At 47.1% G+C, this 14,908-nt stretch overlaps 1 protein-coding gene across 4 annotated transcripts in view; it reads left to right on the top strand.

Moving 5' to 3' along the window:
• VARS2 (valyl-tRNA synthetase 2, mitochondrial) overlaps positions 1–14,908 on the top strand; it is a 40,515-nt gene that overhangs the window by 22,650 nt on the left and 2,957 nt on the right. For 3 of the 4 annotated variants that reach the window (XM_033916335.1, XM_033916336.1, XM_033916334.1), the window contains 9 exons: positions 689–757; positions 1,314–1,392; positions 4,141–4,268; positions 4,803–4,955; positions 6,708–6,917; positions 7,500–7,611; positions 9,911–10,092; positions 10,639–10,788; positions 12,100–13,328. In XM_033916335.1, coding sequence (XP_033772226.1) covers positions 689–757; positions 1,314–1,392; positions 4,141–4,268; positions 4,803–4,955; positions 6,708–6,917; positions 7,500–7,611; positions 9,911–10,092; positions 10,639–10,788; positions 12,100–12,189 — 1,173 coding nt within the window. In that variant the 3' untranslated portion in view covers positions 12,190–13,328. Of the gene's footprint in view, positions 1–688; positions 758–1,313; positions 1,393–4,140; positions 4,269–4,802; positions 4,956–6,707; positions 6,918–7,499; positions 7,612–9,910; positions 10,093–10,638; positions 10,789–12,099; positions 13,329–14,908 lie in introns of those variants that run through there. The other variant, XM_033916337.1, reaches the window with a different exon arrangement.

The following is a 14,908-nucleotide window of genomic DNA, read 5'->3' as shown; positions in this document are numbered from 1 at the left end:
GGTTAGGGTTACCAGATGTCTGGGAAAACCTGGAAGGCTGTCCAAAACTCTGCAGTTTGTCCAGGTTTGGAAGACCCTGAGCTTGGGGCTGCGTCTGGAGGGCCTCTGTGCACAAGTTGACGTGATGACATCGCATGCATGCGCAGAGGCCCTTCCAGACATGGCCCTGAGCTCGGGGAAGCAGGCACGCAGTTCGTGTGGAGGCTGGGGGCAGAGGGGGGCAGAGCCAGGTGTCCTTTTTTAAAAAATATATATATTTTATTGAATTTCCAAAACAAAACACAACCAAACAACAAAATCAGGGATAAAACAGACAATATAAGTCACACGCGTGGTTCCTTCATGGAGACTTAAAGGTATAAAACAAGATCAAAACAGAGAACAATCCCCCCCTCACCCCTCCCCAAAGTGTCATGTTTTTTTAACCCTAGGTAGGGTGGACCAGCCTAGAGAAGGGGCAAACACATCATCAGAATTGCTAATTAAGGCCCTTCTGAGCTGTAAGAAAGCCACTTCCTTCCATGGCGCAGTCAGATGATGTCACCAGGTCTGGCTGACTCATCCTGCTTGTCGATGGAGAAGATCAATTCCTTGCACATCTCCAGTGTCATGGAGGATTTTCTTTATCTGCTCCATCTCCTGTGAGCAGAGCGTGTTTTAGGACCCTTATCTCGGCTCTCTTTTGCAGACTTTGCAGGACAAGTTACGTGATGGGAACCTAGATCCCCGGGAAATTGCAGTAGCTGAAAAAGGGCAGGTGAGTTTGCCTTTCTGTCTTTTCCCTTTAAATCTCCTTGTGCAGAGGGCAAGCTGTCTCCTTAAATCCAGAGGGCATAGGATGAAGTTAAGAGGTGATAGGCTCAGGAGTAATCTAAGGAATACTTTTTAACAGAAAGAATGGTAGATGTGTGGAATAATCTCCTGGAAGAGGTGGTGGAGACAGAGACTGTGTCTGAATTCAAGGAAGTCTGGGATAGGCATGTGGGATCTCTTAGAGAGGAAGAGATAATGGTTACTGCGGATGGGCAGCTCTATGACCTCACAATGCAGGTGCACAGAGCCTCAGCCTATAGGAAGAGGAGATGCAAATGTTAAGAGCCTTAGCCAATAGAGAGAGGAAGAGATAATGGTTACTGCAGATGGGCAGACTGGATGGGCCATTTGGCCTTTATCTGCCATCATGTTTCTATGGTGTTCATTGCTGTATGCCAGTGTATCGTAACACTCGGCTCTCACCAAAAAAAGGGTTTCTTTGATGCAAAGCTACTCAAACGTTTTGGAAAACACCCTCATTGGTATTCCTTGCATTGTAGCGGAAAGATTTCCCAAATGGGCTTCCAGAGTGTGGGACAGATGCGCTGAGATTTGCCCTCTGCACCCATAAGGTCCAAGGTAAGGGCAGCGTTCACTATAGGCCGAAAATTTTGCAGAGCTCCTGAATGGTAATGTTCAGAAATGAACTGTTCGTCTTCATAAAGTATTGTTGAAGGGAAAGAACATTCTCATTGTGAGATTTTCATTAGAGAGTGACCGAAACCAGGGTTCTCCACCCCCTCAAGTTTCGGCCAAAACCGAAACGACAGTCAAAATTTGCTACTTGGTTTTGGACGAAACTGGCCTAGATTGCAAACATGAACGTTCCTCTCCCCTGCCTGACACGAGGAAGCCCGTTCCTGGTGAAAGGTCACTTGGATACACAAAGTCAGAGGCGTGAAGAAAGTGCAAGAGTTTTATTCACAACATGCCGGGACTCTAGTGCAGTTAATAGCCTGCCTACTAGAGTGTCAGAAACAGGAAATACATGGACTTTTATGCCCTTTTCGCAAACTAATATATGCAAAAACTACAATTTTCATTTGTTACTTCTATAACTTTCTACAGTTATTATTGGTCCTAAGCCAGCACTTATGATAGATTCAGGGGTACAACTTATAGTCCTATAGGAAACTAACTCATTTCTCTGCTTATCTAAATCTTACAGGTCTAAATGTTACATGTACAGAAGGGCAGGGCACATCATGGCTCAAACTCTTATCTATTCAGCTTACAATGTGGTAAGGCAGGGACATACATTTCAGGCAGATGCAGTCAATAGATTATACACTGTTTTCAGCTATGTAGGCCAGAGCAATATTTTAAACAACAGTTAACTATTTCATGACCCTACATTGGAACCACAGATAGCTCCCACTGCACCCTCCCCCATCCCCAGGCCTACTGTATGACCCTGTAGTAGCAGGCTGTATTTTCTGGACTCAAGCTGATGTTCTTTTCAACATCATCCTAGTGCATGGAGATTCTTTTTGTAATTCTTTATTATAATAAGAAACAATACACGCAATCATCATTACAGCAAAAAAACAAAGAGATACGCGACAGAAGAACCTTCAAACCCAATGATGAACCAAAACAACCCTCAAATACACTGCAAAATGTTTCCCCCCCCCGACCCCCAATTAACAGCAGACAAATGGCTTCAAAAACTCAATAACTGTAACAGTACAGCAACCCTGTAGAGAACCAAAGAAACATTGAAATATAAAAATAGGAGATATTAGAATCCCAGGAACAGGTATTGCTCCCAAACCATCCCCAAATCCAGCAAAATCATTCCAGAATAGTACTCCCCAAATCCAATCCCTCCGCTTCCAAGTATCAGCCCCAAATATCAAGATATTGTTGCCATTTCCGCGTCAATAAGGCCTCTCACACACCCAGCCTAGTTTCTCCCTCATGAAGGTCAAATTGGGTGTAGTTGGACTCTGCCAAAAGCGAGCCACAGTCGGCTGATCCAGCCTATCCCGAGTATCATCGAACCCTCCCTCCCCCCCTGTGTGTATCCCTAGTAATATGATCTCCGCCGTCTCCACTAAGGGCATGCACGGAGACCCTTGACAAAACAGGGCCCATGTCGAGTCATGCACACACACCGAGGCAGTGTTGAGCTTGATTAGATGATCTGTTTGCAATAAACATGGGCTCTTTTTTATATACCCTTTCTTTTGGATCTCACTTTTTTTTCCCCCCATGGTGGGTGTTGATGAACCGGGCTCTCAAAAATCTCTTGCCTTCCGTTTGTCCCATGTTTCTAAAGTCATGGCAGCAAGATCGCTGCTGCCACCATGTGGAATTAGTGTGCTATAGCACCCTCTAGACCGGTACAGTTCTTTACTGATGGGTTATATCTCACTATTTATTTATTCAATTTTCTATACCGTTCTCCCAGGAGAGCTCTAACGGTTTACATGAGATTATTCAGGTACTCAAGCATTTTTCCCTGTCTGTCCTGGTGGGCTCACAATCTATCTAATGTACCTGGGGCAATGGGGGGATTAAGTAACTTGACCAGGGTCACAAGGAGCAGCGGGAGTTTGAACCCACAACTCCACAGTGCTGAGGCTGTAGCTTTAACCACTGCGCCACACTCTCTCTATGACCAGCAGGTGGATACTGAGACCAAAACCTTTGGTTGTATTATATTAGCTGAGGCTCCCTCTCCTAAACCAGTCTTTCTCAGTCTCCAAGAAGGTGAGGTAGGAAACTTAAGGCTCGCTCTGATAGGCCTGTCACCATGCAGGGTCACCAGGGGTCAGGGTTCATAGACAGTAACGCGGAAGACAAAGGCGCGCGCCGACTACTGAGCGCAAGACGGAGGCGCGCGCCAAAGAAAAAGACTGTTTTTAGGGGCTGCGACGGGGGGGTTTTGTTGGGGAGCCCCCCACTTTACTTAATACATATCGTGGCGGCGTTGTGGGGGGTTTGGGGGGTTGTAACCCCCCACATTTTACTGAAAACTTAACTTTTTCCCTAGGGAAAAAGTTAAGTTTTCAGTAAAATATGGGGGGTTACAACCCCCCAAACTTCCCCCCCAACACCCCCACAACGCGGCGCGATCTGTATTAAGTAAAGTGGGGGGGTTCCCCCCTCATACCCCCGTCGTAGCCCCTAAAAACAGTCTTTTTCATCGGCGCGCGCCTCCGCGCTGCGCTCAGTTGTCTGCTCGCGCCTTTGTCCTGGCGCGCTTTTGACCTGACACCGGGGTCAGAGGTGCAAGCAGGTTGGGGGCTCTTTAGGCTGTAATTTAGAAACCTCTGGTACAGAGAAATGAAACCTCTATGACTCTCCATATTCATTTCTCAGGTGACGAGATTAACCTGGACATCTCTAGGGTCCAGACCGCCCGGCATTTCTGCAACAAGATTTGGAATGCCCTGAGGTTTACCCTGGCAGCTCTCGGGGATGGGTTCGTGCCCTGGCCCATAGAGCAGGTGAGACCCCCCCCCCCCCCCCCACGTGCACTTCTGCTTCTGTTCACTGATCAGGAGAGTGTAAGAACATAAGAAATAGTCTCAATGGGTCAGACTAATGGTCCATCAAGCCCAGTAGCCCGTTCCCTAGGTGGCCAATCCAGGTCACCAGTACCTGGCCAAAACCCAAGGTGTAGCAATATTCCATGCTACCGTTACAGGGCAAGCAGTGGATTCCCCCGTGTCTTTCTCAATAACAGACTATGGACTTTTCCTCCAGGAACTTGTCCAAACCTTTCTTAAAACCAGCTTTGCTATCCACTCTTACCACATCCTCTGGCAACGCGTTCCAGAGCTTAACTATTCTCTGAGCGGAAAAAAAAATTTCCTCCTATTGGCTTTAAAAGTATTTCCCTGTAACTTCATCAAGTGTCCCTTAGTCTTTGTAATTTTTGACAGAGTGAAAAATCGATCCACTTGTACCTGTTCTACTTCACTCAGCATTTTGTAGACTTCAATCCTATCTCTCTGTCTCTTCGTCCTCCATCCCACCAGTTGATGCCAGAGTCGCCCATTGAACGTTGGGTGTGCAGTCGGCTGTACCATGCGGTGGACGAGTGCCAGCAAAAATTTGAAGAGTTCGAGCTGCAGGGGGTCACTTCTGCCATTCGTGAATTCTGGCTGCAGAGTTTCTGTGATGTGTATCTGGTAAGAAGTGGTGGGGAAAGGGAGGAAGACTGTGTACTGTCATTTTGCGTTTCTCGCCTATCATCTAAAACAGGGATCTCAAAGTCCCTCCTCGAGGGCCGCAATCCAGTCGGGTTTTCAGGATTTCCCCAATGAATATGCATGAGATCTATTAGCATACAATGAAAGCAGTGCATACACATAGATCTCATGCATATTCATTGGGGATATCCTGAAAACCCGACTGGATTGCGGCCCTTGAGGAGGGACTTTGAGACCCCTGATCTAAAATGAATCTTAACTGGTTTCCTCTTTTCACCTCTGTTTTGTTTTTTATTTTCTATTTATAACTTTTCTTTCCTTCTCCCTCACCTCTGTTTCCTGTTGTCCCTTTCTTTTCTCTTGTCTCACTCTTTCCCTTTCTTTTCTCTTGTCTCACTCTTTTCTTTTGTCTCACTCTTTCCCTTTCTTTTCTCTTGTCTCACTCTTTTCTCTTGTCTCACTCTTTCCCTTTCTTTTCTCTTGTCTCACTCTTTTCTTTTGTCTCACTCTTTCCCTTTCTTTTCTCTTGTCTCACTCTTTCCCTTTCTTTACTCTTGTCTCACTCTTTCCCTTTCTTTTCTTTTCTCTTGTCTCACTCTTTTCTCTTGTCTCACTCCCTTTCTTTTCTCTTGTCTCACTCTTTTCTCTTGTCTCACTCTTTCCCTTTCTTTTCTCTTGTCTCACTCTTTCCTTTTCTTTTCTCTTGTCTCACTCTTTTCTCTTGTCTCACTCTTTCCCTTTCTTTTCTCTTGTCTCACTCTTTCCCTTTCTTTTCTCTTGTTTCACTCTTTTCTTTTGTCTCACTCTTTCCCTTTCTTTTCTCTTGTCTCACTCTTTCCCTTTCTTTTCTCTTGTCTCACTCTTTTCCTTTCTTTTCTCTTTTCTCACTCTTTCCCTTTCTTTTCTCTTGTCTCACTCTTTCCCTTTCTTTTCTCTTGTCTCACTCTTTCCCTTTCTTTTCTCTTGTCTCACTCTTTTCTTTTCTTTTCTCTTGTCTCACTCTTTCCCTTTCTTTTCTCTTGTTTCACTCTTTTCTTTTCTTTTCTCTTGTCTCACTCTTTTCTTTTGTCTCACTCTTTCCCTTTCTTTTCTCTTGTCTCACTCTTTTCTCTTGTCTCACTCTTTCCCTTTCTTTTCTCTTGTCTCACTCTTTTCTTTTGTCTCACTCTTTCCCTTTCTTTTCTCTTGTCTCACTCTTTCCCTTTCTTTACTCTTGTCTCACTCTTTCCCTTTCTTTTCTCTTGTCTCACTCTTTTCTCTTGTCTCACTCTTTCCCTTTCTTTTCTCTTGTCTCACTCTTTTCTCTTGTCTCACTCTTTCCCTTTCTTTTTTCTTGTCTCACTCTTTCCTTTTCTTTTCTCTTGTCTCACTCTTTTCTCTTGTCTCACTCTTTCCCTTTCTTTTCTCTTGTCTCACTCTTTCCCTTTCTTTTCTCTTGTTTCACTCTTTTCTTTTGTCTCACTCTTTCCCTTTCTTTTCTCTTGTCTCACTCTTTCCCTTTCTTTTCTCTTGTCTCACTCTTTCCCTTTCTTTTCTCTTGTCTCACTCTTTTCCTTTCTTTTCTCTTTTCTCACTCTTTCCCTTTCTTTTCTCTTGTCTCACTTTTTCCCTTTCTTTTCTCTTGTCTCACTCTTTCCCTTTCTTTTCTCTTGTCTCACTCTTTCCCTTTCTTTTCTCTTGTCTCACTCTTTCCCTCTCTCGTCTTTCCGTCTTGTCCCGCTCTGCTCTCAGGAGTCGGTGAAGCCAGTGCTGCAGGGTGCCGACCTCCCTCGGATTGAGGAGGCCCGACAGGTCCTGTACTGGTGCACGGAGCTTGGCTTGCGCCTTCTTTCCCCGTTCATGCCTTTCCTGACAGAGGAGCTGTGGCAGCGCCTTCCACGGCGGGGCTTGGACGTCGCCCCCAGCATCTGTGTGGCCCAGTACCCCAGTCCTAGCCAACTGGTAACTATCCCTCGAGAACTCATATCCAGTGTCCTGTTTGCCTGTTCACTCTTTTTCATTTAGAAATCTGGTAACCCTACAAAAAGGTCTCGTGCATATTCATTGTGGGAATCTTGAAAACTCAGCTAGGCTGTGACCCTCAAAGCCCATGAGCATCCACCCCGGTGCTAGACACCGTAATACAACAGCCTTTCACTGTGCAGTATCGGGCACCCTTAAATAATAGCGTGGTAAAGTGAATCTCTGCCCCAGAGAGTTTATTGTCTTGAGTAAGCATCTTAGATGCAAGGAGTTTAAAGCCAGGGATTGTAACTGAATAATAATAATTTAATAATAATAATTTTATTCTTATATACCGCCATACCCGACGAGTTCTAGGCGGTTTACATCAATTAGGTTAGGATCCGCATTGACATACAGATTTACAACAATATATCTTTGAACTATGGGGTCTCATAGAAATATTGGTGGCAAATCCAGGGCCGACTTTGATATTTTGTGTCTGCTCTGTTTTTGTTACAACTGTGCTGGGTTTCTGCCGTGCTGAGAACGCTTTGTGGTTTATGTTGTGTGTTTGGAAAGGTCCACTGGTGCAGACCCGAGACGGAGGCCGATTTCCAGCTGATCCAGGAAGTGGTTCGCGTGGTGAGGTCATTGAGGGCCACCTTTCGGCTGACAAAGGCACGGCCGCCGTGTGAGTATGAGAGGAGTGCTTAGCCCTTCTGCGCTGTCCCAGTTGTCTCGTTGGCATGACATATTAGCGGGACGCTCGACTCCCATATTTGCGAACCAAGAAAAAGTAAATGGGTATTTAGTTTATTAGGAAAAGAAAGGAGAGCGAGGAATAGGACTGGAAGAGCTCGCAAAAGAGTCAGAATCCAGGTATCTCTCTGTAATGCCTATTTATAAGGAAGCGGTATTGACATCTGGCCATTGTACTACCTCCCAATATTTGGCTGGTGGTGGTCAGGGTTTTTAAAAAAATGCTGTCGCTGGTTACGTGACCCCCCTCCCCCATATATTCAGTGCTGGCCAACAGGTGACCACGAGCACTGAATATCTAGGGCTAATGTACCCATCTGCTAGCAGTTCTAGGCCAATATTCAACTGGAGTCTGCATAAGACAGTTATGTGAGACCCGGCCGAATATCAGTTGGGCCTGCATATTTAAAGGTTTTCCGGAAATCTCCGAGTCCCTTCCTTCTCTTTCACCTCCCTACCCCCAGCCCATGACAGAACCTCTTCCAATCTAGATTGGCCTTCCCAGGCCCGTCTCTGTTCCCTGGTGGTCCGTGAAGCCTTTGTGGCTGACTGAAGAAAATGACTGACACGACCTCTTGTAGCAGTCACAAAGAGCAAGAGTGAGTGGGGCTTCGCTCCTTCTCCCAACACCCCCATTGGACCACCAGGGAGCTGAGGTAAATCTGAGAAGAGGGGGGGGGAGGGGCGGGGAATTTGGAGGGATGTTCTGGGGAGGAAGGGGGTTTTGACTGATGATGGGGGGAAGGGAAGGGCTGTTTTAGTGAGGCAGGAAGGCCGATAACCAGTGCCAGCACCTGCATGACTGGTTCATAGTCAGTGGCGCGCAAGACGCCAGCGCACCGACAACCCAGCGCCGACAATTTGGCGCAAGACAGAAGTGCGTGGGGGAAAAAGTAATTTTTAAAGAGCTCCGACGGGGGGGTTTGGGGTGGCAACCCCCCCCCACTTTATTGGTTAGTATTCGCGCTGCTGTTGGAGGGGGGTTCGGGGGGTTTGGAAACCTCCATTATAGAGAAAACAGAACTTTTTCTGATTTTAAAGATACTAAGTGTAACTTTGGATCATGGCCTAACCACGAGAGACCAGGTGGACTCCTTGATCAGAAAGGGATTTTTCACTCTCTGGAAACTCAGATCCATTAAAGCTTATTTCGATACAGCGGCATTCAGAACCCTAGTCCAATCCCTCGTACTGAGTCTACTTGACTACTGTAACATATCTTGAGACTACAACGGGAGCTCACGGCAGCCATTTCCTATGAGTGATCTGCACGGGACAGGAGCGTAGGAAGATCGCTCCTGCCCCGAAAGCTCGCTAGATCACCAGGTACGATTCCGGGGAGTCTCAGGGGGCTTTAAGGTGAGGTCCGGGATTCCGGGGGAAGGCGGGGGGTCGGTCAGAACCGGCCCAAATATTATTTGCGGTTTTTTAATATTCGCGGGCCGGCTCTGCCCCTAACCCCCTGCGAATATTGAGGGAGAAGTGTAATGCCATTATTCATATTATTTTTCTCCCCCAGCTTCAATAGGTCACTGGAATGCCGCCTCCTAATAATATCTGAATGTATGTGCATTTTTCAAATTGCACCCTTTTTTTTAGCGGAGGGCAGTTTTTTTCACATAGAAACATAGAAGATGACTGCAGAAAAGGGCCATAGCCCATCAAGTCTGCCCACTCTAACCACCCCACCCCCTTGAATTTACCCCCCTAGAGATACCACATGTGTATCCCATCTACATTTTTACCCCCCTAGAGATCCCACATGTGTATCCCATATGGCTGATTCAGCGGCACCATGTTATCCAATTCCAGGCTAGAGGTTTTGGGACGGTCCTGGATTTCTGACCATCCTATCCTGGTGTATCATGGGCCTTGTGATACTGATTTCAATGGACAGGGTCAGACATTACAAATCCCATACAGATCTGGCGTGTTTTTTCAAAACCAGGACTGGCCAAAATGTCTCCAGCCTGGAACTGGGTAACTTAGTCATCTCAGCTGATTTAGCTCTATAAATGACTTTTGACAGTCGTCCTCTCTTAGAAATTGCTGAATAACTCCCAGAAATCTGTTGTTCTAATATTCTGTGCCTATCGCCAACCACAACCAGTGATGCCATACGCTCTCTGTTAAAGCGCCACCTGGCGCTTCCTTTTGCCGATAGTTAAAGCTGGAAGTTGGCAGCTCTGATTCTGGTTGTTTTCTCTCATCCCCCCCCCCCCCCCCCCCAGTATTCGTGGCCTGTTCTGATGAGAGCGCTCTCAGGGTGCTGCAGGAGTATCAGACACCCCTGCTGACTCTCTCGCAGTCGGGGGCCCTGGAGCTTTTCCAAGACCCGGCAGAGGCAACCGCTCTTGCAGGCTGTGCGGTGGGTGTGGTGAATGCAGACACGCATGTCTTCCTTGGTTTGCAGGTCAGTGTGAGACAGGGCTGTGTGGATTCTCCAGAAGGACTTGTTTGGTTGTTGTATCCTACCTGTTTTTATCCATGGGCATCAGGACGTCTCTCTCAGTCGGTCTCTTTTATATGTCTCCTCTCTGTCATCTCAGTTCTTTTTTTTAATCTTTGATTGTGGTCATCTTGCCTTAGAGGTCTTATCAGTGGTACTCTTTGCCATCTGATTGGCTTTCATTGCTGTGATGTCACAAAGGGCAGTGCTGTACCCTCTGCCATCTGATTGGCTTTCATTGCTGTGATGTCACAAAGGGCAGTGCTGTACCCTCTGCCATCTGATTGGCTTTCATTGCTGTGATGTCACAAAGGGCAATACTGTCTGGAACCAGTCAGACTCAAGTGTGCGTACATGTGAAATAGTTTGCATCTCTTTTTTTTTTTTTTTGCCAAACATGGCTGCCCCTAGGGTGAAGGATGGGGAAGGATTAGTGATTTATTTTGGCCTGGCCTGAGGTGATTGTTGGCCAGTTTATTGACGCCTCCACCTGGTTGTGCTGTTTGACAGGGGCTGGTGGACCCTCAGCAGGAACTCCCCAGGCTGGAGTCCCAGCGGAAAAAGGTAGAGCGCCAGCTGGCCGAGGTTACAGTGCTGACGCAGAAGGAGGGCTGCAGCGAGAAGACCTCATCAGGAGTGCAGGCGGAGTATGAACAGAGGGTAAGCAGGAAGCGTTGGCGGTCTGAGGGAAAGGGGGCGCTTGGCTGTTTGCATTCAAGAGAGATTTCCAGTCAGACTTGACTGCTTTATAACAATTTTGTGTGCACTCACTGCCTTCTTGAGGGCGTGGGAGGGGGAGGCAAAGGGGTAAAGCAGCCATATTGACAGTGGGGGAGGGGACCAAGTCAGCATTAGCACCTGCAGTATTTTTTGGGGTATGTGTGGGACGAGGGAATTATACTACCCTATGTTACTTTGAGATGTTCAGTGCCACTCCCTCTCGTGCATATTTCTTCTCCTCAACCTTCTGTTTAGCAGCAAGGGCTCCTGCTAAAAATTGTTTTTACTGCCAGTTCTAGTTATTAGTAACTAGGCCTCATTGCATAAAATAGAACCTAATAACTTCTTAACGGTAGCCTATGTCGATAACATTTCTACTTAGTGTGAAGCGTTTCAGTCTCTTGTAACCAGAGCTGAGATTGTGATGTCATAACGCCTCATTCCACCAATAAGAGCCAACCTCATCAGTGATGTCACAATGGCTTGATTGCCCTATACTTGGCTCACTTTTACTACATATAGCAGTAATTTTGATTTCTAGAAACATTCCTTTTTTTCTTTAATTAAGGGGGGGGGGACGTTATCAACATAGGCTGTCATTAAGACGGGTTATTTTACCATGTCATGCTACTTTAGCACAGGGTCTCATTTATTAAAAAAGCGACAATTAGTGCTAAAACAATACATCTTAACAGTAGCCCCTACTGATAATTTCCTCCCTTAGTGTGAAGCGTTTCAGTCTCTTGTAACCAGAGCTGAGATTGTGATGTCATAATTCCTCATTCCACCAATAAGAGCCAATCTCATCAGTGATGTCACAATGGCTTGATTGCCCTATACTTGGCTCACTTTTTACTGCATAGAGCAGTCATTTTGATTGCTAGAAAGGTTTCTTCAATTGAGGGAGGAAGTTAGCTGCCCCCTATGCCTGGAATGAACTACCTGAGTTTGTCCGCCACACCCCCTTACCTTGTTTAAAAGCAGACTGTAAACCCACCTGTTTGATGTCGACTTCAATTTATAATCCTACTCCCCCCTGCCCTAGCCAGCAGATTAACCATTCCCCCTAACTGTATCTTTGCATCCTGTTTATCTGTCTTGTGTGTTTAGATTATAATCTCCTTTCTCACTCTGTACAGCGGGTATCGCTATAGAAATAATAGTAGTCAATGCATAAAATGAGACCTGTTCTTAAATAGTTATCTGTCATCATTTTTCCCCTTTCTTCTGCCCCCTTTATTTCCTCCTAAGATTTCAGCGCTGCAGGCAGAGTTGACCAGACTGGATCGGGCCATCGAGGTTCTGGCTCTGACGGCGGCCACCACAGCAGAGAAGACGTGAGCGATGGCCATCCAAGCGAGATGCAACCATAAATCCCTTTCCCTCCGCTGGAGCTCTGAGTCGCCCTGGAGGTGGCTGCGGACTAGGCCAGTGACCAGGAGAGAACGGGGACAGCGGCGTCATAAGCTCGGCTGTGGGGCGCTTTACGTATTCTGGATAGCAGTTTCTCCTTTGACTTGATCTCTTCAGGCAGAAGATTGAAGGGGAAATGAAAGGGGGGGATTAGTGGACACGCACACGGTGGGTGCAGTCAAAAACCTAGGGCTTCTTTTTACTAAGCTGCATTGAGCTGGGGTTAGTTCTAACCGCATAACGCGGGTTTAGTGCGCGCTAAAAACTCTCGCAGCGTAGTAAAAGGAACGCCTCGATTCATTAGGTCTCTCCTTCCTGCAGTCCTACAAAATTTGTAGGATTTCCAGCTTTACCTCTTGCTCCCCCCGCTGCTAAGCGACCGCTTTGCCCATCCCAGACTCTCTCACCACTGAGGATCCTCGGTGCCTGTCCCAGGATGCCTTGAATCCAGATGCAATACTTGTTTCCCACCCCACCCATGAGGCTGTTTCAGGTTGTCACTCCCTGTTTCTGTGAAAAGTTACTTTGCCGTCTTGTGCTCGAGTCTTTCCCCCTTTTCCTGCCCATCCCGTGATCCTTCGGTCTGCAATTTTCTTACCACTGAGAATGCTTGCCATCTGACGGATAAGGTGGCCAGAAGATGGTTCCACTACTCCCCCCCCCCCCCACTAACCTAATGTATCCAAAAAGTAGTCCTTTTTGGCTTCGTTTGAAACGCTATTTTTAGAAGCATTTCAATAAAGTCGAAATGTTGAATGCTGGTTATAAGATGAATTGTAGTGTAAAGATCTGTTTAAAATGCGATTATTCACCTGGAACCCAACATGTTTGTAAAAGTCCCGTTTGTCATATTCTGTGCATATTATTATTGCAATGCCGCCTGGATCTAGGGGGTTGATACATTTTTTTTTTAATAAATAAAATTTGTGGAGTGCTTTAGGACTGAATTACACTGTGCTTAAAGCCGTGTGTGCTATATACTTCCTGTTCTGTATGTCTGGAGTGCAAAGAATTATCACTGTGTATAAAGACATCATTTTTTTAAATAAAAATAAGATTCCTGACAAACTGAAAATAGCAAAAAAAAAAAATCTTTTTATTAACAAGAAATTGACCCAAAGCGCAAAAACACGCATCTTTGGATGGAAGCGACACCATGGGTAGCGCAGGGTAGGAGGGAAGCTTTGTGTGTGTATGTGTTTTGGATGGTGTCAGGTCAAAAGCGCGCCGGGACAAAGGCGCGCCCAGTCAATTGAGCGCAGCGCGGAGGTGCGCACCGCTCAAAATTAATGTTTTTAGGGCTACGACGGGGTGGCGTGGGGGGGGAACCCCCCCACTTTACTTAATAGACATCGCGCCGCGTTGTGGGGGGTGTGGGGGGTTGTAACCCCCCACATTTTTTTAGGGAAAAAGTTAAATTTACAGTAAAATGTAGAGGGTTACAACCCCCCAAACCCCCCATAACGCTGGCGCGATGTCTATTAAGTAAAGTGGGGGTGGGTTCCCCAACAACCCCCCCCCCCCCGTCGGAGCCCCTAAAAACAATAATTTTGAGCGGCGCGCACCTCAGCGCTGCGCTCAATTGTCTGGGCGCGCCTTTGTCTTTCGCGCCGTTGTCTATGAACCGTTTTGGATTGTGCTGTGTGGTCGGTCAGACCTTTGACAATTAAGGACAAATCTGCCCTAGCATGAGCTGGAAAGTGACTCAGTTTAGGTGTGACATATGCTAATGAGTCTGTGGGCGACCATGTGGGAGGAATCGCTGGTGAAGTCTGTAGAAAGCCATGCTCCCTCACCGGAGCATCAGCAGTGGTGTAGGGGGAGGGGATGTAGTCCGCCATGGGTGTGGTCTTCCTAAGGGTGTAGCCCCCTCCTCCACTCCTTGCCGTTCACCCGTTGCCGTCCCCTCCCTGGCTTGAGGTTGCTGCCCGCGTCTAAGAAGTGACGTCAGAGGGCGAGCTGACCCCGACGTGGGCTTGCTGGTCACGTCGGAGAAGTTAAAAAGGTACAGGGAAGGGGGGGCGCGCATGCAGTGGGGGAGGGGCGCTGCTTAACCCTTACTGCGCCGCTGGGCAGCGGCACACTGCCAAACAACCTGGGCTATAGGGAGCACATTGAGTGCCTTTAATCGGTGCTTCTCCGTCCTCTCCTGGAAGCGAGCCTAGCCGGTCTGATTTTCAGGATCACCACCACGAATAATGCGCCTGAGAGACAGATCGACGGTGCAGTGCTTCTGTGCTGTAGGCCAGTGTGTCGACCAACGTTTTGAAGCCGTGGCACAGTAAATCCGGGGCCGTGTCTGGAGGGCGTGGATGTCGCCGCAGTGGCGTCGCGCGCCCGTGTGATGTCATCACAGCGCTGCCCACGCCTGGGCGGAGGTCCTGCAGACGGGGCCCTGAGCTTGCTATTACTCCGCAGTTTAAAGATTTTGCTTTGTGATGTTCATTTCCTAAGTTTTTATGTTCGTACTCTGCAAACCGCCTCGTTTGTAGACGGTTTATACATTTTTAAAATAAATAAATATTCATGCTGGTTAGAGAATGACACGGTGACAAAATTCATCACCGTTCCCGTCCACGCAGATAACCGCGGGAAACCATCTTCATGTCATTCTTTAAGGAGAGAGGGAAGAATCAGAGTATGAATG

Source organism: Geotrypetes seraphini, chromosome 12 (assembly GCF_902459505.1).
Source record: "Geotrypetes seraphini chromosome 12, aGeoSer1.1, whole genome shotgun sequence".
Taxonomy (NCBI): Eukaryota; Metazoa; Chordata; class Amphibia; order Gymnophiona; family Dermophiidae; genus Geotrypetes; species Geotrypetes seraphini.
The sequence above is the reverse complement of the archived record's forward strand: the minus strand, read 5'-3'. Positions and strand labels throughout refer to the sequence as shown.